This window comes from Merops nubicus, unplaced genomic scaffold, assembly GCF_000691845.1.
Source record: "Merops nubicus isolate BGI_N331 unplaced genomic scaffold, ASM69184v1 scaffold15469, whole genome shotgun sequence".
Lineage (NCBI taxonomy): Eukaryota > Metazoa > Chordata > Aves > Coraciiformes > Meropidae > Merops > Merops nubicus.
In genome coordinates, this window is record NW_008633182.1 from 14,198 (window position 1) to 36,375 (window position 22,178).

Below are 22,178 nucleotides of genomic sequence, written 5' to 3' on the forward strand. Positions count from 1 at the left end.
ATGGGGTCACTCAAAAGGCAACATAAAAAAGCAGAAGTGGCAAAAATATATTCAGAGATAGGGTAGTATAATACATTACTTTAAATTCCATTTTCAAAAAAGAAACAAAGCATTTCCTGAGTATTCTAGAAGTCTTTAAAAAATTATTAAGTGAAAACAAGAGAATGGAGTTCCAAGGCAGGGACTGAAACATGTACAGGTATGAGTGATGCAAGACTATGGTAAGGCTCAGGACCTGTTGTAAGTAAAGGGGGATCAAATAAACCAACTAGGCCTCAAAAAGGATAATTCCTCTTTACTGGACTGTACTGGACTGAAATTTATGTATGGGAAAACAATTTCCAAAGTGCAAGAATCTGGGTGCTGCTTTTTCCTTCTTTCCCAACTACATTACCTGAAGAAAAAAGAAGCAAGAAAGCCCAGACAGCAGGAGCAACTAGAAAAACTGCCGAAGCAGAGAAAGCAGATTTTGGCAGGACTCCCTCGACCTTGTGCCCTTCAGCTGCTTGTTCTGAACCTTTTTCCCACTGTTCCTCCCTCAGCTGTACCCTTGCAACACAACCCTTGCATGGTTTTCTCCCCAGCATCTAACTTTGCCTTCTTTCCTGGACAGTTTCATCCCAGTTGACTTACCACTTCCTAATCAAAACTAAAAAAGATAAATAAAATAGAATCATGTAACAAATATAGCACTTTCTATCAGATAATGTTAACTCCATGCATTACATACTCCTCCTCCAGTAGCCTTGTCCAATTAGACAGGAAAATCTTTTTGGCAGAGAGACTGACTACCTGCTACTCGTGTCTACACATGATTAAGGACATAGGAAGAGCTGCTTGTCACAACCATAACAAATACAGTAAGTAGTCCAGACAGTGAAGTAGAGCTACACTAATGCTGCTGGGTTCTCCATCTAACTACTAATGGATGGGCAGAGAACAGATTTTGTGAACATTACTCAACAGAGAGAACTTCTGACCCCCAAAGATAAGACATTTTTTCCTCTTTAAAACAAAACCCTTCTTACAAATGGGCTGGTAACTGAAGTACTTACCTCCCTTAAAGCAACATAAACCTGAAGTCCCACAACTATTTTTCTCTGCAGAAGCTGACAGAATTTTCTGCAGCTGTCCCTGACCTGAAAATCTTATCCAAACTCGTATTTTACAGGCTGTTTGATTACTCAGATTTGTCTTAACCTTTTGGCCCCATTAAGATTAAAAGTAATAATAATCTTTTCTGAGGAAATCTAAGAAATATGATTTGTGGGTATTCCATGAATATTATTTAAAGCAAGCATGGCTCTCGCTGGGCCTCAGCAGGCCGCTCAGCCAACACCCAGTTTCCCACCCTACAGAGACACAGCTCAAGACAAGTATTTTGTGTAAAAAATCGAGTTGGCGCTGGCACCAAAACATTAGCAGCTTTACAACATATATGGTGTTCAAATAGCTCTCAATCTTTAATGTTCAGGATGTTAGCATAAATCCTGTTTCTTACTGTGTCACAAGCAGAAACCACAACCTATAGGAAAGGTGAAGTTGTCATGTGGAAACTAAACCAGGGCATTGACAGCGCCTTCCCTGATCCCAACATAATGCAGAATGTTTGACATTGCAAAGAGAACTTTAATAGACTAAAGCCACACTACAGACCTGTGTTTTCTTTGTAATAAAAAACATTCAATATTTTTATCTTTACCTTTTCCTTTGTTGATAGCAACTCTTGGGGGTCTGTGGTTGCGTCCAGGGAGACTCTCAGACTTCTCCCATGAACTGCCCAACCACAAGGCCATTAACGGCCTCGGCCCTACTCACTCCCACCAAGGAAAAAGTAGAGGAGTTTGTTTTATCCAAGACATACACAAATTAACTTAAATAAAACCAGATTTTATTGATAAATTCAGAAGCAGAAAGAAATACTACAGCAAAGTTAAATAAACACAAGTTCAGTTTAAGCCGAGAAGAGTTCCTGGGGTCCTGTACAGGACAAAACCTGTTGTGGCCCAGCACTCAAAGAGCTATTCTAGCATACTGCTTCCTAAGCCATTTTCTTTGTCTCAGTTACTTCATACTATCAACATGTGCTACTGCAAGGTCCTAAGTTTTATTACTTTCCCATAAAATTTAGTTATTTCACGTTTTAACACAGTCTTTTCAATGTGGCTCGTTATTTCAATCTGGATGCAGCAAAGAAATGCATTCAAATTCAAATGTATTCCTTTACATGGGGACTGTCTTTATGAACAGTTTGTTGTATCTTCAAAACCATGCAAAATCTTTCATAATGCAGAACAGAAAATATCAAAATTAATAAATTCATAATGAACTATGGAAAATCATCAAAATTTACACACAAGGAACACAGGGCAGGCTAGACAGTCTATCACATCCTTTGAAGCTCCCTGTGAATTCACAGCACACAATGCAAGAACCAGTGCAATACATACTACAACTGGTAAGCAACACTTACAAAATGGTTTGGATGTATATTGGAATTGCAAAGGAATGCCATTTAAAAAGGAAAGGCCACTTCCCTTGCCAAATCTAGTCAGACAATTATGGTATGTCAGATAAACAAGCTTTTTAAAGAATAAAAACTAAAAAAAAAGAAGTAATGTTTGAAGACCCAAAGTAATTTTTACAAGTTACTTCTCCATTCACCTCCTTTCTCTTCGATTCTCTCTCTTCTACTGCACAACTTCTCTGTCTTTCTCCCCATTTCTTCTGTACCATGAGTCTTAAGTGGCATATCCAAAAAATATCCCTCAAATCCGTAAGCCATAGATCCGTGTCAATGAAATTAAAACAGTGGTCTGTTGGTACTACTTTCTTCATAATAATAAAAAAAAAAAAAAACCAAACAACTCTAAAAAAAATTTTTTTCTGCTTTAAGGCATCTGTTGAAAGTGTTTAGGTCTGGCCAAAATGAGGCATTTCTGAAATGCCTGTTAGGTCACTGCAAGACAAAGGCAGGGACAAACAGGAAAAAGGTAGGGAAAACCAACCAGTAGAGGGAATAAAGCAAATAGATTTTAGATTTTCTTCTGTTTGTAATTCAGGATTTTAGTCTCACATGGTACTTTTGCAAACCTTTTTCGTGGTAGATGTTACCTCAGGTTGTTAAATTCAGAGGTAATTTCCCAAATAAACCATTTTATAAGCTAGTCAACACACAACATCCATCAGTCAACAAGCAGCATTTTCATTACATGGGTCACTTCATAGAATTGAGACGCAAAAGAGTTATTCAAGGCCTTCTGGTATAGAAAGGCATGAATTCACTGAAGTGTCAGTTGGAATGATTTGTGGTACATCAGAAAGATAAGAGGTTCAGAATGTTTAATTTTGATCTTTGAAAAGGTCTTTGGATTTGCTCTCAGATGTTGAGGTTTGATGCCTTTTTGTTTACGTGAAGCATAGGCAGTGGAAGCCATTTATGGTTCAACAGAGAAAAAGGGCAGTAAGATCAGTTTCAGAGAGAGACTGATGTATCATTCAGGATCATTTAACTTTAAAAAGTTTCTGTTGGCTAGTTAAACATAGTTCTAATAATCAAACCCTCAGCATGAACTCAGATAATTTATCTGTATTGTTCTTATATATATATATACACACACGTGGGTGTATATACACACATATGCTTGGTATACCCTCATTCCTTTCCAGTACTGTTCCTTTATTAAATTTGCTTTCTGCTCATATCAAATGGTAGTCAAATACACACCTTCAAGAAGGTCAGCTAATTTTACTATTTAGGTTTCAATCAGTAAGATAAAGCTATTAAAAAATGAGGTAATAAATCAACTGAAAATACTTGAATGCTCTCATGTTTTCAAGGCTACAAGTGACATTTGCAGACAGCTTTCATTTCTGTTTCAGTTTGCTGGGGAAATGCACCCATTCCTCTCACTGCAGGTGTTAAGAATTTCAACCACTACTATATAAAGTTATTATTTTAGTATCTATTTTTGAGTCCAGCCATGCCAAGAGGTACTTATCTTTTGTAATGCCAGTGAGATGATTGAAGAAACTGAAAACAGATTCCCTTTTAAATTTCATGAAGGAAGTGGAAACAGGACTATATCTATCTCAGGTTATCATATTAACATTTCACTTATGGAATAAAAATCTTGCTGGGTGCATTCAAAATCCACAGGATGTCTTGAGTGCTAAAGTTTTCAAGAGGATCTGTACATTAGCAAATAAATAGGTAACGTAAGAATACAAGTATGACAACAGATGTAACAGCTAGTAACAGATAAAGACTGAGGCTACTTCACCCAAGAGTACGAAGAAAAACTGATTTGGCTTTAAAAGACTTTCAGACAACAGTAGTTTGTTCATCACTGTACCAAAAGTGGAGAAAAACAAAGAGGTGGGGGAGTTCTCTGATCTAACTGCAACCGTATAAGATACGCAAAATTAAGCTGAGAGGCATGAGGGACAAAATGGTAATTTTCTAAAATAACTGGAGTCTAGCAGAATTCAAGTTACATATCATCTGCTGCAAATAAATACTACTGTCTTAATTATTTCCACTACAGTAATTACTGTACACTTCTACATACCAAAGTTAACAGCATCAACTTCACGATAATCACACCAATGTTCTCACCAGCCCTTCCCATGAAAACCTGTGACTTACTGTTGCTGTCACGGCACTGAGTGTCCAAACCCCTGCTGCTGAAGTAGCTAGAACTGGTATAACGGACAACAAGATACAACCAATATAAAAGACAAGTTCTGGTGTAAGAGACAATTTGTAAAAGATGTAGTGAGCTGAGTGAAGGAAGGAATATCCTCCCTACCCATCACCAACTATACACTTCACACATCCTGGTGTCAGAGGAAGAATGCCTGGGCTTACCCTCAGAGCAATCAAAGGCATTTAAAAAAAGAAAGGAGAAAAAAAAAAAAGTGTGGGTGTCTGCTGTTGGCAGAAGTACAGTCAGAGGGAATGCTGAAGGAGTGAATGAGTAAGATTTTTAGCACAAAATCCATGCTAAAATCAGAGTTCTCAACAAAAAGTACATCAGCTCTTCCATTCTTTTCCTGCAATTTCTCTCAGTGCCAATTTGTTTTCTTCTCCACCACTTCCAGGTCACTGAGAAAGTATTGGTTGATTATCAATAAATGACAGTCAAAACATAAAAAGTTTTGCTTTCTGTTTCTGTGACCCTCTTTCTCCTTCCCAAAAGACAACCGTATGGCAGCATAAAAGCATCAAATACCATTTTTTTACTTTCTTTGGGATTTATCAAATGAGTGTTCAGTTGTAGAAAAGGCAGTTTAGTCAATCTGTTCTTTCTGGAATTCACATAGCTTTACATTTCCTTAAGGATTTCTCCACATAGCAAATGTCTTCCATTTTCCTGTTCCTGAAATGCATTGCTGTGTCCATATTCCTTCTGTTTCTCATTGAACTGTTTTCCCCTCTACTGTACAATATCTTCAGCACATTCACCCACATTCTTTCCAAACTGCTATTGATTTGTCTTTATCATTTCTCACCCACAAGCTTTCTCTTTGTTCAGTCCCTGTACTCTGGTTCTCACATGCTTCCTTCCCTGTAAACATTTCCCTAAAAATCAGATTTAAAATCCAGTTTCTCAGCTAGGCCCAGAGTATTATGCAGAACTTTCAAGACCAAACAGATCAAGTGTTCTATGATCTGCATTTTCTCACTTTAACAGAGCTATTCCTTATTAGACTAGGCTTGTTTCCATGCACTACATTTTGTCCAGCACAAAACCCAAAACATTCCCAGGTTGATCAATAGCCTCAGTTGCTAGCAGATATTTCACATCAACGTTCATTAAATGTTCTGAAACACAACATCAGCCAAAATGCATTGGCTTGAGCAGTTCACAAGCTTCTGTGGTGACAGCAAAGCTTTCTCATACAAAAGCTTTCACTGTATCCATACAGCCACAAAGCATCTTCCATCTGCATTTTAGTTCCCAATTTATTAAAATTCCAGCTTTTTCTTCTTAATGAGGGAGATGTCGGCAGACATCCACAAGCTCAGAAACACCCATGAAGACTAATGGGACTACGTGGAACATGATCCCCAGAAAATTCTTCCACTGCAAAACCCTAGAGCCACTCCTCACACATCATGTCTCACAACGCTCCCTTAAGCTTTCTAACAGAGTCTGCCATCTCACACATCACAAGGGTTTGAAAAAACCCTTGAACTGTTTGAAAAGCAGTTTTTCAAAGCGTGCAGCCTGACCAGCCTTGCATAGCCACAATGGAAGGGAACTCATTTTTCTCCACCAGTGGATATCCTCAGCCATGGGGTAGACTACAAAGCATTAAACGTAATGCCAGTTCTGCCAGCAAGCAAGCAGATAGAAAAGAAAAATTGCTGTATCGAGACCACCGTCCAACCACTTCATGCACGAAGTAACTACCTGATAAATATCTCCATCTGCTTCAAAACCAAGGTAAACACATTCAAAGAAATTTTAAAGTGTAAGAAGAGGAGCTTTATTTACCCACTTCCCCTGAGAAGAAGTGATCCCTTCATCAGAAACTGAACTCAAATTGTTGTTGTAATCTATTAAGCATTCCTTGTTCTTCAAAAACAAAGCTGCTGCACATAAATGACACAGCTTGTCAACCACGTAGCAGCATGATATATTTCAGTAGCTTGCGGGTTTTCTCAGACGTTCAATTTTTTCCACCTCACAGCATTAAATTTAATTACATAACAATGAACTTCTGCCCTTACGTAATTTGTTGGCCTGAAGTTACTGTAGCTATCTGCTGGGTACAATGAAATTTTACAAATGCTTTTGAAAAGATAAAATGTGCCATACAACAGTATTAGACCTTAGGGAAAAAAAAGGTCTTCAATTTTGCCACATCAGTATACAAACTGATAAAAAGGAAGAACCTTTGAGGAAAGCTGTGCTTGCTGACGCAGCACAAATTACTGAAAACAACCACTTCTTGTATTGTTCAGACAAACAATTCTGCATAATTTTCATTATTTTTCAAGTTTCGCAACTACAGTATCTTAAACGAGAACAAACAGATTGTTCCCTTGAAGCCTCTACAGTCAAGTTTCAGATTTAACTATCTTTTTTTCTTTTTTAAACTCTCCACAGAGAAGAAAATAGAAAAAAAACACCTCATGTTTTCAACAGTACTTAAAAGCAAAAGTAAGCACAATGAGCTTTTAGTCTCCTTGACTGACTTTTCAGAGTATTAGAAATACTGAAAGACAGAAACTAATACCTTACATTTCAGTAACATTCACATAGATATCCATTGGTGGAATAATAAACAATTTACAAGAATCGGAATGTAACAAGCCACTTCATTTTTCAGATAGAGTCAAAAAAATCCTGCAGTTCATTTAGATTTTCATGTCATAGTCAGCACAGACCAGAGGAGAAAAGCTTGTAGTCGATACAGCAAAGTTTTCAGCAATACAAATAAACCACTAACTTGAAACAATGTTGACCTCTAACCACTTAGCAATCCCACCTCAAAGCATATTGATTTGACTTTGTGCTGCCATCCAGCTGAAGAAAAAGCACTTGTGGCACTATTAAGCTACCAATCTTACCTCCATACTTATTGCTTAATGTAAGAAAATGAGTTAGAATTGCTCTAAAATCTCCAACTAGGGAAAAAATCCTGAAATGTCAGTAAATAAAAATTTATTTTACACCCTGAAGCGCATTTATGCGGAAAGTTGACAACGTCACGGCGATGCTTACCCGATCATGGCGTTTTCTTTGACCTGCCCCTCTGTGCCATTTACCATCGGCTCTTGATTTCTGTTTTCCTTCTCTGAAGCATCTCTTGGGAGGCCCAGTAAAGCTTGTACTCGTTTTGACTTCACATCCAATATCGTGTCAGTGTAGCCCACTTCTTGCAGATACCTGTATGAACAGAACTCATGCTAATCTTCCATGAACATCTCACTTATTCAAACCAGTAAATGGGAACTTCTCCCTAAGCTCATCTTCAACCCCTTCGTTTAGCAAAGTATGGTGCTGTGCTAATGAAACATCCCTATAAATCATCCTGTACCAGCTGCAGAGGGATCGTCTCTTGCAGTACCAGCCTCTACAGTCACTGAGAAAAAAAAAAAAGAAAAAAATCAAAGAGCCTAGCAGTCAGAGGTTATACAATACATTATTCATTCATTTACTAAAATGGATGGAAAAACACTTTCAATTAAAATATCTACAACTGGCTTATAAAAAAAATCACCAGTTGCATGTACAACATGGCCATTTTATTCTTCAACACATGGAAACTACACATGTAGCCTCACAAGAAGCATTAGGTATGATCCTTATGTAAGCATTATTAGAATCCCAGAAAACCTAGAGTGAATAAAAATAAATTGTGTAGCTGTAATTACTAGTAAGAGTTATTTACAATGTAGCAGGTTTGATAAAATCTTTGTCTTGACTTTTCCTTATTCTGCAATGGAACTGCAAAACATTACTGTGTCTGGCATATAAGGGCTGGACAGCAAGAATCCTCAACTAGCTGGTGTGAAAACCTCAAGGTCTAAAGTCAGCTCTTTCATAAATAGGCTGTATTGCTTTTGGGGGAAAACGGAGAAATAACGACAAAGATAAAAAATGGACTCTGTTCTCTCCTTGACAATATGGGGTTAATAGCACTGTCTTCATTAAATGGTCAATATTCTAGAAGACTCAAAAGAGAGGAAGTGCTTTTTTACAGTAACAGCAGTTACGAACCAAGCACATCCATTTTTTCTCCAATTATTTACCAATATCCTCCACATAACCACATTAGGAGAGAAATGCTGTTTGCTGGCTATATAAGTATCAAACAAGTCACCCAAGCAAAACCGAGTCAGTCAGTAAGATGCACCCTGTATTCAACACCGTGTAACTTATTTGTGAATTGCAAAGAGAAGGAACAATTTGTCCTCAAAATCACCAATCCAAGCCAAGACCACTTTATCTACATTTATTCAACGTATGTCCAAAGATTTGAGTTCTTGCTAAAGAAAAGCATGTACAAGCCACCCAACAGACAAATTTAACTTTTATATAAATCTTTGGAAAAAAAGTCCTTTAATATAAGCTTCAGACTGTCCTTACTGTCTCCCTCCCCTCTCATTTAACCCTCTATTAATACATTAAAAAAAAACAGAAAGCAAAAGTTTTGCTATCATTAGGAGGCCTTTGAATCTATCAGCGTAGGGGATAAGGCAAATGCATAAAAAACAAAGACTCTGAAGAGAGGACTTTTATAGACCTCTTCAACTTAAACCAAAGGTTATAACCAAGGCAGGGGAAAAAAAAAAAAGTGACCAAATATATTGGAAATTAATGACCTCATTATGAACACAATTCAAAAACTAATTTGGATTAACAGACATGTGCTTCATTAAGATGAACTGAGCAAAAGTTTCCAGCATAACCTGGAGAGCAGTCTTTTCTGCACCTTGAGCAAGCCAAAGTAAAAGTTACCCTTCTCCAACACCTGCTACTCTTATTTTACACAACTCTTAACAGAAGTATCCGTTGGTTTTTAATTGCAAAAAGAATTGCAATTGCCATGACCCACTGTTCTCCCAAGCAGATTGCTTTATTATACGCAGTGAAAGACAAACAAAGGAGATCAGGTGTTTGTGATATGATGAAGCTTCTCATCTAAGGTTCTGAAATATTAACATTTTTCAAAAGTTTAGGAAAAGTACAGCAGAAGCTGAATGAAATTCATCAAATACACTAAATTTTCTGGAAAGAAAATGTAACAAAAAATATCAAGTGCCACCATCATCACATTTCATAATCAGATTTTTTCCCTTGCATTTGTTATTTGAGTCCTTTTTTTCAATACTTACTGTCTTAGCAGCTGTCGTCCTTGTTTCCATATTAGCTGACTGTTCTGTTGTGGCTGAATTTCTGTCTCATTCCCTTCATCTGGAAGAGATTATTTAATTGTGAATACTTTTTTCCTTGTCCTACTCCTTAAAAAGACATCCAACCACTTGAAAAGACAAATGTGATTTGTCTTAAAATGATTAGGAATGGTTTAATAACAAAATAAAAGATTCAAAGTGCCAATAACCATGACAGGAAAAAAAGCGCATGGCATGTAATTGTAGCACTATGTACACAAAGATTTCCAGGTACATCCTACTTTATGAGAGCAAGTTCCACTAGTCATCAGTGCCCTCCCTTCTGTTTCACATCCAAAAGCCCCATCTTACTCCTTTTTCTTTAAGGGCACACAATGACAGACAATCTGGGGTTACATTTTTGCAAAATTTTCAATATAATTGCTGCTTGTAATTTAGGTTTGAATACAAACATCTTCAACTGCTAACCATCAAATGCAACTGCAGCACGATACTCACTTGCAACATACTATCCAGCCAATTTCCTTAATATTTGACTGTGCAACATAAAAGCAGACCTACTCACATCACCTTTAAATTCATTCATATTTGGATTAGTTTTGTGGAAGGCCAAAAAAAAAAACAAAACCAAACAAACAAAACCACACACACACACAAAACAAACACACACAAACACAAAACAACCAGGAGTTGTTTATTTTTTTAACCTGAAAAGACATGGAAAAAAATTTCACCACATTTTCCACAACCATACATTTGTATCTGAATAGTACTATACTAGGAAATTCCACAAAAATATTATGTGGTATCTCTGGTCAGAAACCTATCTGAATGCTGGCCACCAGCAGCTACACATTTATTCCATATATAGCTTCATACTACATGATGGTGGGATGGTTTTTCCCCTCCTCCAGGAGATACATAAGCATATGCTTCCCAAGATAAAAGATCTTGGTTTATTACCTATGAAAGCCTCTACAAAACCTGAAACCCTTGTGGTCCAGATACTGAAGGGTGAACAATCTTCTTGTGTAAATAAAAATTATGAACCAGAAAATGTGTGGTATAATCCTATGACTAACTTGATATGTGATGTAGGAAAGCTACTGTTCTTACTGTGAAGTCATTTACCTTCAAACAACTGAATTAACACCACACACACAAAAAAACACCATCCACCCAAAGAAGCTATCAAAGACTAATCAGAATTGACATGCAAGAAGAGTCATATGAATGTTATCCATCTTAAATTCACAAATCCATTTAATAGCAACCATAGGAAATAATCAATCGCACAATGATTTTCTGATGACAACTGAACATAGCTGGACCAAACACACAACTACCAAAGCTCAATCTATAAGAATTAAAACTTGACTAAGATAAACCTGCCTGAAAATTACTTTTGTTGAAAGCAAACACCCTTCTTCCAAAGGCACTATATCTACAGGAAAGAATTCCCTTTTGCTTAGTCTCCTCTGACTGCTTGCAGTAACAGCGATTTACAGATGGGAATGAAGGGACTTACATTATAAGCAAATAAAAGCAGAAGATATCGCAAGCAGTTTTTAAAATAAAAAAAGGCATCTCTTTATGAGGAGATGAACTCTTACTTCCAAAAGTAAGACTTCACAAGAGATCATAAAGAAAACAAACAAGGATTCATTTGGAAGAACTACTAGGAACACTTCCACGTTTTTCCCCGACTGGGCAGGAAAAGACATGGACATCAAGTGAGTATCTATCAAAGACAACTTCAAAGGAGCACAATAAAGTTTCTATTTTAAGTGTGTATCTATAGTCAGCCCACTTTTGATACAGAACAAAAGCATATGTTCCTGACAGCTACAGATATAGAGTGCAATGGGATAAACCAGGATAATGGAATTTTAACAAAGGTAATTCCACTAATGTTCACTTTGTCAAAGTAAAGCAATGGTTACAGCTCTGCACTACATTCCCCAGCTAGAAGCTGGAGCAACATGCTGAAGCTGCATCCTGAGAAATTACAAAAAACAAGGTTGTCTAGGATCTTGGTATGATCAGGCCAGTTTTCTAGTGGTGCAGACACAGACTGGGGTCTTCCACTTAGTAGAATCAAATGGAACTATTTCATCAGTTCAGGAAATAACCTTGAAAATAATGTGAAATAAAATTTCTCTAAAATTTGTTGTATCTTTAGAGAAGAAAAGCCTTGTGTAAAGTTTCCTCAGTTGGTGTCAGTTTAGATTTTTTGTTTCTTTGGATTTTTTTAATGACCTTCCAAATCCAATGGGATAAGAATAAACCCTGATAGTAAACCAAACCATGCCTTCCACCAAGTGACAGAGCTGAAGTCTGCACTTTCTATATTCCTCCTTTATGTACAAGTGGTTCTAGTTTTGTTGCTGTAGCATCAGGGGACTCAGACACAAAAATCACCAATTACTTCTCCTTTTGAGGACTCAACCTATAATCAGTTCTCTGTATTTCTTCTTTTTTTCCCCTCTCAGAAAAGGCTAGGGAAATAGAGAGAGGGATGAAAGGAAGTAATTTAAATTCTTAATTCCTCAAGTTCAGTGCTTAAAAATATTTGTGTGAAGTAGGAAATGCAACCTCTAGAAGAACAAATCAGCTTTCCAGGGACCAAGGTGAAAAACTGTCCTCTCACTGCACAGCATTGAAGTTAGTTGTATGCATTTTCAACAATCATTGGAATCCTGTAAATAAATTCCCCACTCTCAAACTCTAATTAGTTTAATATGAACTTGAGTTCTTTTTATCCCAGAATACCATTGAGGTAATTGACCAAAAAGTTATGTACCACACATCTGATGTCCTTTATCATTAACTTTTTATTCAGAAGAATTATTCAGAGATAAAATGATACTACAGCTATATATCTAGCATCTCCCCGTTCCAAAATGCCCATACACATTACTAATGGAGAAGAAAAATTATGCTCTTCAGGAGCATTTTATTAGTTTGGTTGGGGTTTCTGGGGTGGGGGGTTTGGTGTTTTTTGGTTTGGTTTGGTTTTTTTTTTGTGTGTGTGTTTTTTGTTTTTTAAACTAATTTGATTTTCTTCAATTAATACCTTCCAGAGCATTAGTATACATTTTTAATTTTACAAGAGTAAAACATAGTCTTTATTAATTATCTCTACTCCCACTGCTTCTATTAAGTGGCTTATTTTATCAACACGACCATTTCAGCATTTCACAAACCACAGTTAAGCTTTAATGCCAGTAATGAAATCATTCTTAATAAATTCTTACCAGAATCATAGTTTGGTGGTTTCATATCTCCCTGATTCAATTCTGTACCATATTTTAATTTGTGATATTTAGCCCTGAAACAAAGAACAAAAAAAAGAAAAAAAAAAAAGAAGAAACTATTAGCACATTTAAAAGGTATCTCTAAACACATGTATGTCACCTATCTTCACTTGAAAAGCCACTCCTTTCTTCTAGGCTAGGAACAAAATAAGTAACTTCAGCAGGTCTTCAGATATGTAATTTTGTTTAATTATTTTCTCTAGGGTTGACATGTAATTGCAAAGTAAATAGTGGTGAAAAACAGGTGTCAGTAGACTAGATTTTACAAAACATTCTTGTTACAGAAAAGTTTCTTCCCTGTAGAAAAGGGCTACTCTCTGCTTTCTTGCCCGCTCTGCTCACCCCCTTTATTTTTAGCCATCACTACGAAATATTTTTACTCTCCATGTTTGTTCAGTGCCATCTACTTCGTATTTCATATTGTCACCTCAATTAAACAAACCCTTCTTCAAAACGCTATCCCTTCCAACAGCAGCAGGCCCTTGGTTAGAACCATTCTGAGATTTAGCACTGACAGAGCCCAGTTGCTCTTAAAGCTGCTAGACCTGCCACCTGGCAAAGCTCAAAAATGGAGGCTTCTCTTCCAAAAATACTTTAGCCTACAAAAGGCCTGCTGTAATAAGCCCCACCAAGCATGTTCAACAAAGATAGTAAGACTAGCTAGAAAAGGTAAATACTTTTTAATTTTAAAATCTTCATTCTGCAGAGTGAATGTCTATAGACTTTTCAACGCAGAAAATAATGCCACAGTAGTACAGCATTACAAATGCACGTAAGTTATTAAAGATTCATTAGAATAGTCCTATAGATTCATAAAGGTTGAAAAAGACCTAATATCATCAAGTCCAAATGTCAACCCGACACTACCATGACCATTAAACTATGTCCTGAAGTGCCATGTCTACACGTTTTTTTGAACACCTCCAGGGATGGTGACTCCACACCCCCCCTGTGCAGCCTGTTCCAATGCCTCACCATTCTTTCAGTTAAGAAATTCTTCCTAATATCCAATCTCAACCTCCCCTGGCACAACTTGAGGCCATTTCCTTTTGTCCAATTGCATGTTACTTGGGAGAAGTGACCAACACCCACCTCACTCCAACCTCCTTTCAGGTAGTTGTAGAGAGCAATAAGGTCTCCCCTCAGCCTCCTCTTCTCCAGACTAAACAATTCCAGTTCCCTCAACCACTCCTCATAAGACATGTTCCTTCAGACCCCTCACCAGCCTCGTTGTCCTTCTCTGGACCTGCTTCAGCACCTCAATGTCTTTCTTATACTGTGGCACCCAAAACTGAACAAAGTATTCAAGCTGTGGCCTCACCAGTGCCAAGTACAGCGGCACGATCACTTCCCTAGCCCTGCTGGGAAGGATACTATTTTTGATCCAGGCCAGGATGCTGTTGGTCTTCTTGGCCACCTGGCCACACTGTTGGCTAATGTTCATCTGGCTGTCCACCAGCACCCTCAGGTACTTTCCTGCTGGGCAGCTTTCCAGCCACTCTTCCCCAAGCCTCTAGCACTCCACGTGGTTGTGACCCAAGCGCAGGACCTGGCACTCGTTGAGCCTCACACAATTGGCCTCAGCCTGTCAATCCAACATGCACAGATCCCTCTGCAGAGCCTCCCTACCCTTGAGTAGAGCAACCCTCCTGCTCAATGTGGTGCCATCTTCCTGAGGCAAACTTACTCACGGTGCACGTGATCCAAATCATTGATGAAGATGTTAAACAAGAGTGGTCCCAAAACTGAGCCCTGAGGGACACCACTTGTGACTGGACTCCAACTGGATTTAACTTCATTCACCACAGCTCTCTGGGCTTGGCCATCCAGCCAGTTTTTAACCCAGCCAAGAGTCCACCTGTGTAGGCCAAGAGCCACCAGATTCTCTAGCAGATTGTTGTGGGAGAAGGTGTCAAAGGTGTCACTAAAGTCCAGGTAGACAACATCCACAACCTTTCCCTCATCCACTAGGCAGGTCAGGTTGGTCAAGCAGGACCTGCTTTTTATGAACCCATGCTGGCTGGGCCTGATCTCTGGGTTGTCCTGCACATGCCACATGAGTGCACTCAAGATGAACCATTCCATAATCTCCCCTGGTACCAAGGTCAGGTTGACCAGCCTGTAATTCCCCGGATCCTCCTTCCGGCCCTTCCTGTAGATGGGCATCACATTGGCAAGCCTCCAGTCATCCGTGACCTCCCCTATTAATCAGGACGGATGATAAATGATGGAGAGTGGCTTGGCATGCTCCTCTGCCACCTCCCTCAGCACTCTTGGGTGGATCCCATCCGGCCTCATAGACTTGTGGGTGCCCAGGTGGCATAGCAGGTCCTTCACTTCTTCCTCCTAGATTACAGGAGGTTTATTCTGCTCTCCATCCCTATCTTCCAGCTCAGGGGGATGAATACCCTGAGGATAACTGGGCTGACTATTGAAGACTGAGACAAGTAAGGCATTAAGTTCCTCAGCCTTTTCCTCACCCTCGGTGGCAACGTTTCCCCCCCCACCTCCAATAAAGGGTGGAGATTGTCCCTGGCTATCTTTTTATTGTTAATTTATTCATAAACCCTTTTTTATTATCTCTTACGACAGTGTCCAGATTGAGTTCTAGCTGGACTTTTGCTTTTCTGATGTGCTCTCTGTATGACATAACTAGATCCCTGAACTCTTCTTGAGTTGCCTGCCTCCTTTTCCAAAGGTGTTAAACTCTCTTGTTTTTTTCCCTGAGTCCAAACAAAAGCTCCCTGTTCAGCCAGGCTGGTCCTATAACAATAACAGAGAAACTGAGGCAAAGAGAGCCTTAGCCAGTTTCAAAATCTGTTCCTCCTTTCTCTCACACTCACTCTAACCGTTGTCTCTATAATTGTTTTCTTCCAAACATGAAAGTTCAGATGACTAAAAAAAAAGATTCTATGTAGAATTTTGTAGATATTCACAAGTGTATAGAGAAGCAGCACTCATACTCATCCCTATCCTGAAAGAAAGGCAGGGAAGAACTGAGGCAATGCTGGGCATGCAGCCTAGCAGCTGCAGGATAACCAAGCAGCACATCCACATATGCAGCTCCAGTTCAAAGGTACAGGAGCTAGGTGCCAGGCTGCAAGATACAGGCTACAGAAGACAAAAAAAAACCAAACCAAAACAAACAAACAAACAAAAAAAAACCAAAACAAACAAACAAAACCAACCAACCAAACAAACAAAAAAACACAACCAAAACCAACCAACAAAAATCAATCCTCACATACACCAACATGAAAGTGGAATTCTTCGACTTAAAATTTGGTTTTGAGTAATTAATGGGTGTAATACTTCACAACTGTACAAGGCAAGTTTCTCAAAGCTCAAATGACTGTAACAAGAACAACTATAGGTAATGTTTTCAAGTTAGCAGGACCTCTTAATTCTTTCTCAGACATGCTTATTACACTACTGTTTTCTTTTGGATTTTCCTATTTCATAAAGAAAATTCATTGCTTCTACCAAAATGGTGCCGAGGGAAGTAATGCTTGGCAGTTCTTATGCTTCAGTATCAACAGTACTAGTTTCCTACTAATCCAGCCGCATTTTATTTACAATAAACATTTAATTCTGGTTGAGAAGGATAAGTGCACAGTGAAGAAATGCCTTTTAGGTGTAGCAAAAAAGATAGATGAAGGAACAGACTTCTTCCTCAAGAGCCAGAGCACTGAGCTCTAACTCAGCTGGGCAACCACAAGCAAGGAAAGAAAGAAGGATGTACTTGAAATGTACTGACAGCAATAAGTGAAGGATAAACATTTTGGTCAGTACAGAAAAGAATAACCAAGAATAGAACAAATTTAAAGCTGAATGCTCAAAATATTTCTTTCCTTTTCCAACCGTTTCCGACATCTAACCAGCAGAGAGATGCTACCCTGATAAAACAACTGCATTTCATTATTATTAAAATACTTTTTCCCCCACCATCACTAACAAAAAGTAATGACTAATCAAGAACTAAGAAATCCTATACTCTGTCACTCACCTACCTCACCAACTTTAAGCATTACACTTAGTCAAAAACTTTAAGTTTTTATGCAGTTATCAAGTGACCCTAATGTTTAATCCGTGTTGATCTGACTTACCAAAAGCAAGTAAATATTAATACTTTAATCTGGATTAGTGACCTATACTGTGCTCTACTCAATTCCTGAAAATAATTTCAGACAGCAGTTAGTTTTGTGGCATGAGGCATTTGTTTTTATATAAACTCCATGAGATAAAGTTTCACTACCCTCTCCGCATTCACTGATTTTCTTATCAAAGTTTTGCTAACAATTTCCACCAAATTATTAGCAAAGTTAAATGGTTGCTAGGTTAACTGAATGGATCATTCCTTGTACCTTTCCTATTCCCCATATCTCACCTGTTCTCCAAGATCCATTTCTCAAAAATTCAGAATGTATTTTAAACTTATCAGTATATTTATTTGAATCTGTTAAATCTCTGTATGCACATTTTAAAATTTTATTTCCCTCCTAAATCAACAGAAACACTCCTCTTTCTTCTTATTGAAGTTCTCCCCCCTCATTAAAGGCATTATAAAATCAGTTTAGCAAAGTCAGATTATTTATTCTATCCATATTTCCAACTATTAGTAGCAGGTTGGTTTTGTTTTTGTTTTTTTTTAACTGGTTCCTCCTCATAATGCAACAGTTTTTAAAGCCTTATTCTTCTTTAGTTCAGGAGAATTACCTAGATTACATGGTCTTGTAGACTACCCTTCAATTTATTTTAAGGCCAAGCTGGACTATGATTTCATCTTTCAGAAGATCTGAATTCATATATCACAGGCAGACACCAGCAGAAATACAGATATGGTGGCAGAATCACATCCTAACAAAAGACAGGCAACTGAAGAGCTGACAATCCCAAAAAGCAACACATACTGCTAATATTGCTGGAGAAGTTAAAAAGACAGACATTTGCCTGCACAAAATTACAATAAAAACCAATGCCAAGCTCAAACCTCCATTTATTTAGAATCCATTAGCACAAATGCATACATTCAAACAAGACACCAGTCAGATGTGAAACAGAAACATGAGTATCCTGTCAGAGTACTGGACCTGGTGAATTCACCTTCAGCTATGGTCAGTTTCTGAAGTTCAAAAGACTATTAAAAAAAAAAAAAAAAATCAATAGAGATTACAAACAGTCCATCAAGTAATTATTTTCTACACTTATTCAAGCAGCAGGTATGAGATTTATTATTAGATTTTTTCTTATGGTAGAGCTGAAAATGTCACTGATATGAAAGATAAACAATCTTCTTTCCAAAGCACACTAAGAAAAGGGCTAAACACAGTAATTCTTGGGAGAAAGCAGTCTTGACCATTCAGTTACATATACTGCAATCAAAGGCTATGAGAGTTCTCACAAAGGAAACTTTCTTTTCTATACAAATTTTGCATACAGCTTATTTCATTGGCGTGTTTGTATTTAATCTATTTCTACAATAACAGAGTATCTCTTGCTCAGCTGCCATGCTTAATTCCTCCTCCCTTTCAGAAATCACCTAGTCCACTTACTAACAGCTTTAAACTGGCCCTATGTAGTTCACATTGAACTCTAGTTCACACATCACAGCAGTGAGGTATTATTATCACAAAAAGAGCAAATTATTTCTGTAAATAAGTATAAAGAAAAATTGAAGTTTCTCCAACCTTTATATCATCCGGTCAAAAACGATGGCAGCTTTGTGGCAAGAGAAGGAGGAAAAAACAAATCACAAAAATGAGCCTTTATTAACTTAAAACTTGTTCAACATGGGTGATCTACCTCTTGAAAATTACATCTGAATTATTAACAGTAAGCAGAGATTGAAAAATGACTTGAAAATAACTACCTGAAGGAAACAAATTTATAGAAAGTATTTTCCATCTGAAAACTAGCCTTCAAGTTGTCTGGAAGAAAACTACTCTGGGGCTATGAAACTGTTAGTGCATAGATGCCTTTACTCAGACAAGTCTGAATTTTAGCACTGCTCTGGCTTTTGCACTTCAACATACAAGTCTTTTCCAACTAGCAGCATTCTCTTGAAACTATGTATCTTCCATGCAAACAGTGCTTGGAGACATTCTGCATGGCTGCCACAAGACTTCTAGAATTGCTTAGGGAAACGCTAAAAGCTTTCATCTAATTTCTATATTTCTTAAGACTGAGAGCAGTGAAACTTTCCTAAATACTTCACAGAGAAACAAGGTTGATCCCAATCAAAAAAGGCCGCTATTTCTTGGCAATATCTGTCGCCAGACCTGAAGCATCTGATCCAGCTGTGCTGAGGGAGTCTGCCAAAACATCCGCAGAAGATCTGGGAGCCGCCGCCAAACGGAGAGACATAAACAAGAACGACTGCCAGGAACAGCACGGCGAGATATCCTACCCAGGGGAGAAGGCGCCAGCCTTACGTTGATCAGACACACCAGTGCAGAAAACAACACAAAATTAAATCAAGTGTTTCTAGAGTCAGGGCTCAGGAGGCCAGTTCTTTGGTTAAAATATGTTAAGACAGGAAATGAGCTAGACTAGATGAAACAGGACATGTACTTGAGAGAAACAGAGCTACATTTCAGCTAGCTTCTGAAAATTCAGAAGAAACAATGCAGCTTACTAGTGGTGGAGCAACTATTGATAAAGTAATAAAAAGTAACCCTCAAACGTGAACAGCCTCACACTGCAATCTACTGGATGTTGGCAAAACTACACCAAAAGCGCTCTTGAACAAATGATAGTGCTTCTGCTAACTACCTCCTTCTAAGCTCTTTGCTATTCTATCCATTAAGACTCTTCAGCAGAAATAACTGGGCTTCCTATACACACAACAAAAAGGTAATCTTAAAATTATTAACATAAAGACCAAACAGTAAGCTAAATTTGGCACAAAACATGAAAATCCGTAAGTAAAAATAATTTTCTACCTTGCCTGCTATAAAATTACATAAGTGCCATGACACAGAGAACAACAACAATGCTTCCAAAGTTGCTTACTTATAGGCAACTTTGAAAATGTTTGATTGACAGAGAAAGGCTCAACACTTGCTATACAGAACCACAGCTCAGGAAAGCTTGTCTCAGAGAAAAGCAGTGTGGCTCATTTCTTGCTCATGGTTTCCTGAGGGCATTGTGAACACCGACTACTGTGGGCTACGATTTCATATTCTGCCCCGTCACTCATTACTTACTTCTTCTAGCTAAGAAAGATTCTGCATGCTGCAAGGCCAGGCAGAAATGAAGGAAAACAGGAATGCTTCCCTGCCCCCTCCCACCCACACCAACCTTCTGACTTGACCAGAAATGTTTCCTCCTGCCTTGTAGGATCTCATTTGCCAGCTCGGAGTTCCCAGTGGAAAAAGCCAGCATCCCAACTGACTCCTGCCTGACCTGGCTGACAGCTGATGTAGGAAAATGCTGGGAGAGAGAGCAGCGCTTCCAAGCTCGGTATGTTGCTATTCTTTTAAGTACCAAGCAAGAACACTTGCTGGGAGACATTTCCAACAGAAATACAAGCCTCTTTCTCCAGAAACTGGCAAATAATACTGCTGTTTGAAACCACAAACTCTTATAAATAGCAGTCTCCAGCACACACCATTCACAAGAATCACATTTACTTTGAGAACCATTGCACATGCATACTGAAACTGTCAAAATGGACTGGATCAGCTGACTGTAGCCTACTGACCTGAGAAATCAAGGCTAATACCATACACTGCAGAAAAAAATACACCAGAAGATAAAAGATACCTACATTAAAAACTCCTAATAAGAAAACACCATTTTTTTTCCCCCAAGCCCTAACAGTGACTGCTGCATTAGGATTGAAATGTCCTAATTCAGGTGAATTTTACTGAATGCGACTGGGGAGCATTTTCACTATCCACACTGAAGTTTGATATTTTAATTTTTTAAAAAACTTACAACGCTTCTCTGATAGCACACAGAAATGTATTTACATAGACCGATAATTTTAGATAAATTGCTAATTCATCTGGGTTATGAATGTGAAGTATTAGAGATAACCCTAAGGAATCGCTTCCTCAGCTTTGAGAAACAAGAAATCTTGCAGTAGAAAAAATCCTACTGTACTTATATACCTTAGAGCATATCTTCAGGTGTGCAAGTATGTACTCCATTTCCTCTGTCTTTTTAAAGTGACTCTAATCTTCCTAATCATGCCCCAAATGTAAGTCTTTCCTCAGCTGTAACTGCAATCTCATTATGCACATACTGGATATTTTTCTGTGCCCTTTGATACACGATCGGTACCATACCAAGGCCTGAACAACAAGGGTATCTACCCTGAGCATTTCTCTGAAAACTGCCCAAAGTGGGAGGAAGCACCCTGCAGCCCTGAGGCTACTGGCGGCCGGAAAACTGGCTGCAGCTCCACACCCATGGATGAACTGGTTGCCACCAGAAAGAGCCATAATGGATGGTGAGAGGCGTGTCTCACCCGCTACAGCAGCCCACATAAGATGAGCAAATCTAAACGCAATATAGTAATGCACAACTACGAGTGTCCTTCTCAGACTATCCAGCAGTAATATCCTATTCCTCATTCGTATATTTCTCACCTTACTTGTACTACTACAAATTATTTTAAAGTTATTTATGTTATTAATATTTTATTAATGAGACATAGGAATTATTTGATAGGAAAATGGTATGTAAGCACCGATTACTTTGCAGTAGTACCATAAATTTAATATTCTTAACCAAAGATAATAAGACATTTTACTACTAAAAAAAAAAAAATTAAAACTAAGCTTGGCCTAAAATAAATCAGTCAAACAGAAAGTCTTCTGGAAACATGACAAAAAATCCAATTTGTTTGCCTCAGTGATTGTAACAACAGGAAAGTACGTATAAGAATAAAATGGTAGACTAGGGACTTCTACTGAAATCCCTGTGAACAAAGAAACAGACGTTTGATTAACTGGTAAACACAAGAAGTATTTCACTCCACACAC

General features: G+C 38.1%; 1 protein-coding gene across 1 annotated transcript in view; it reads right to left on the reverse strand.

The window, feature by feature from the left end:
- Positions 1-22,178, reverse strand: part of LOC103780491 (striatin-like) — a gene marked incomplete at its 3' end in the record, with an annotated part of 44,758 nt that overhangs the window by 11,968 nt on the left and 10,612 nt on the right. The window contains exons 4-6 of the mRNA XM_008948180.1: positions 13,129-13,202; positions 9,854-9,932; positions 7,737-7,901 (exon numbers count right to left, since the gene is read on the reverse strand). Of these exons, the coding sequence (XP_008946428.1) occupies positions 7,737-7,901; positions 9,854-9,932; positions 13,129-13,202 (318 nt within the window). The remainder of the gene's footprint in view (positions 1-7,736; positions 7,902-9,853; positions 9,933-13,128; positions 13,203-22,178) is intronic.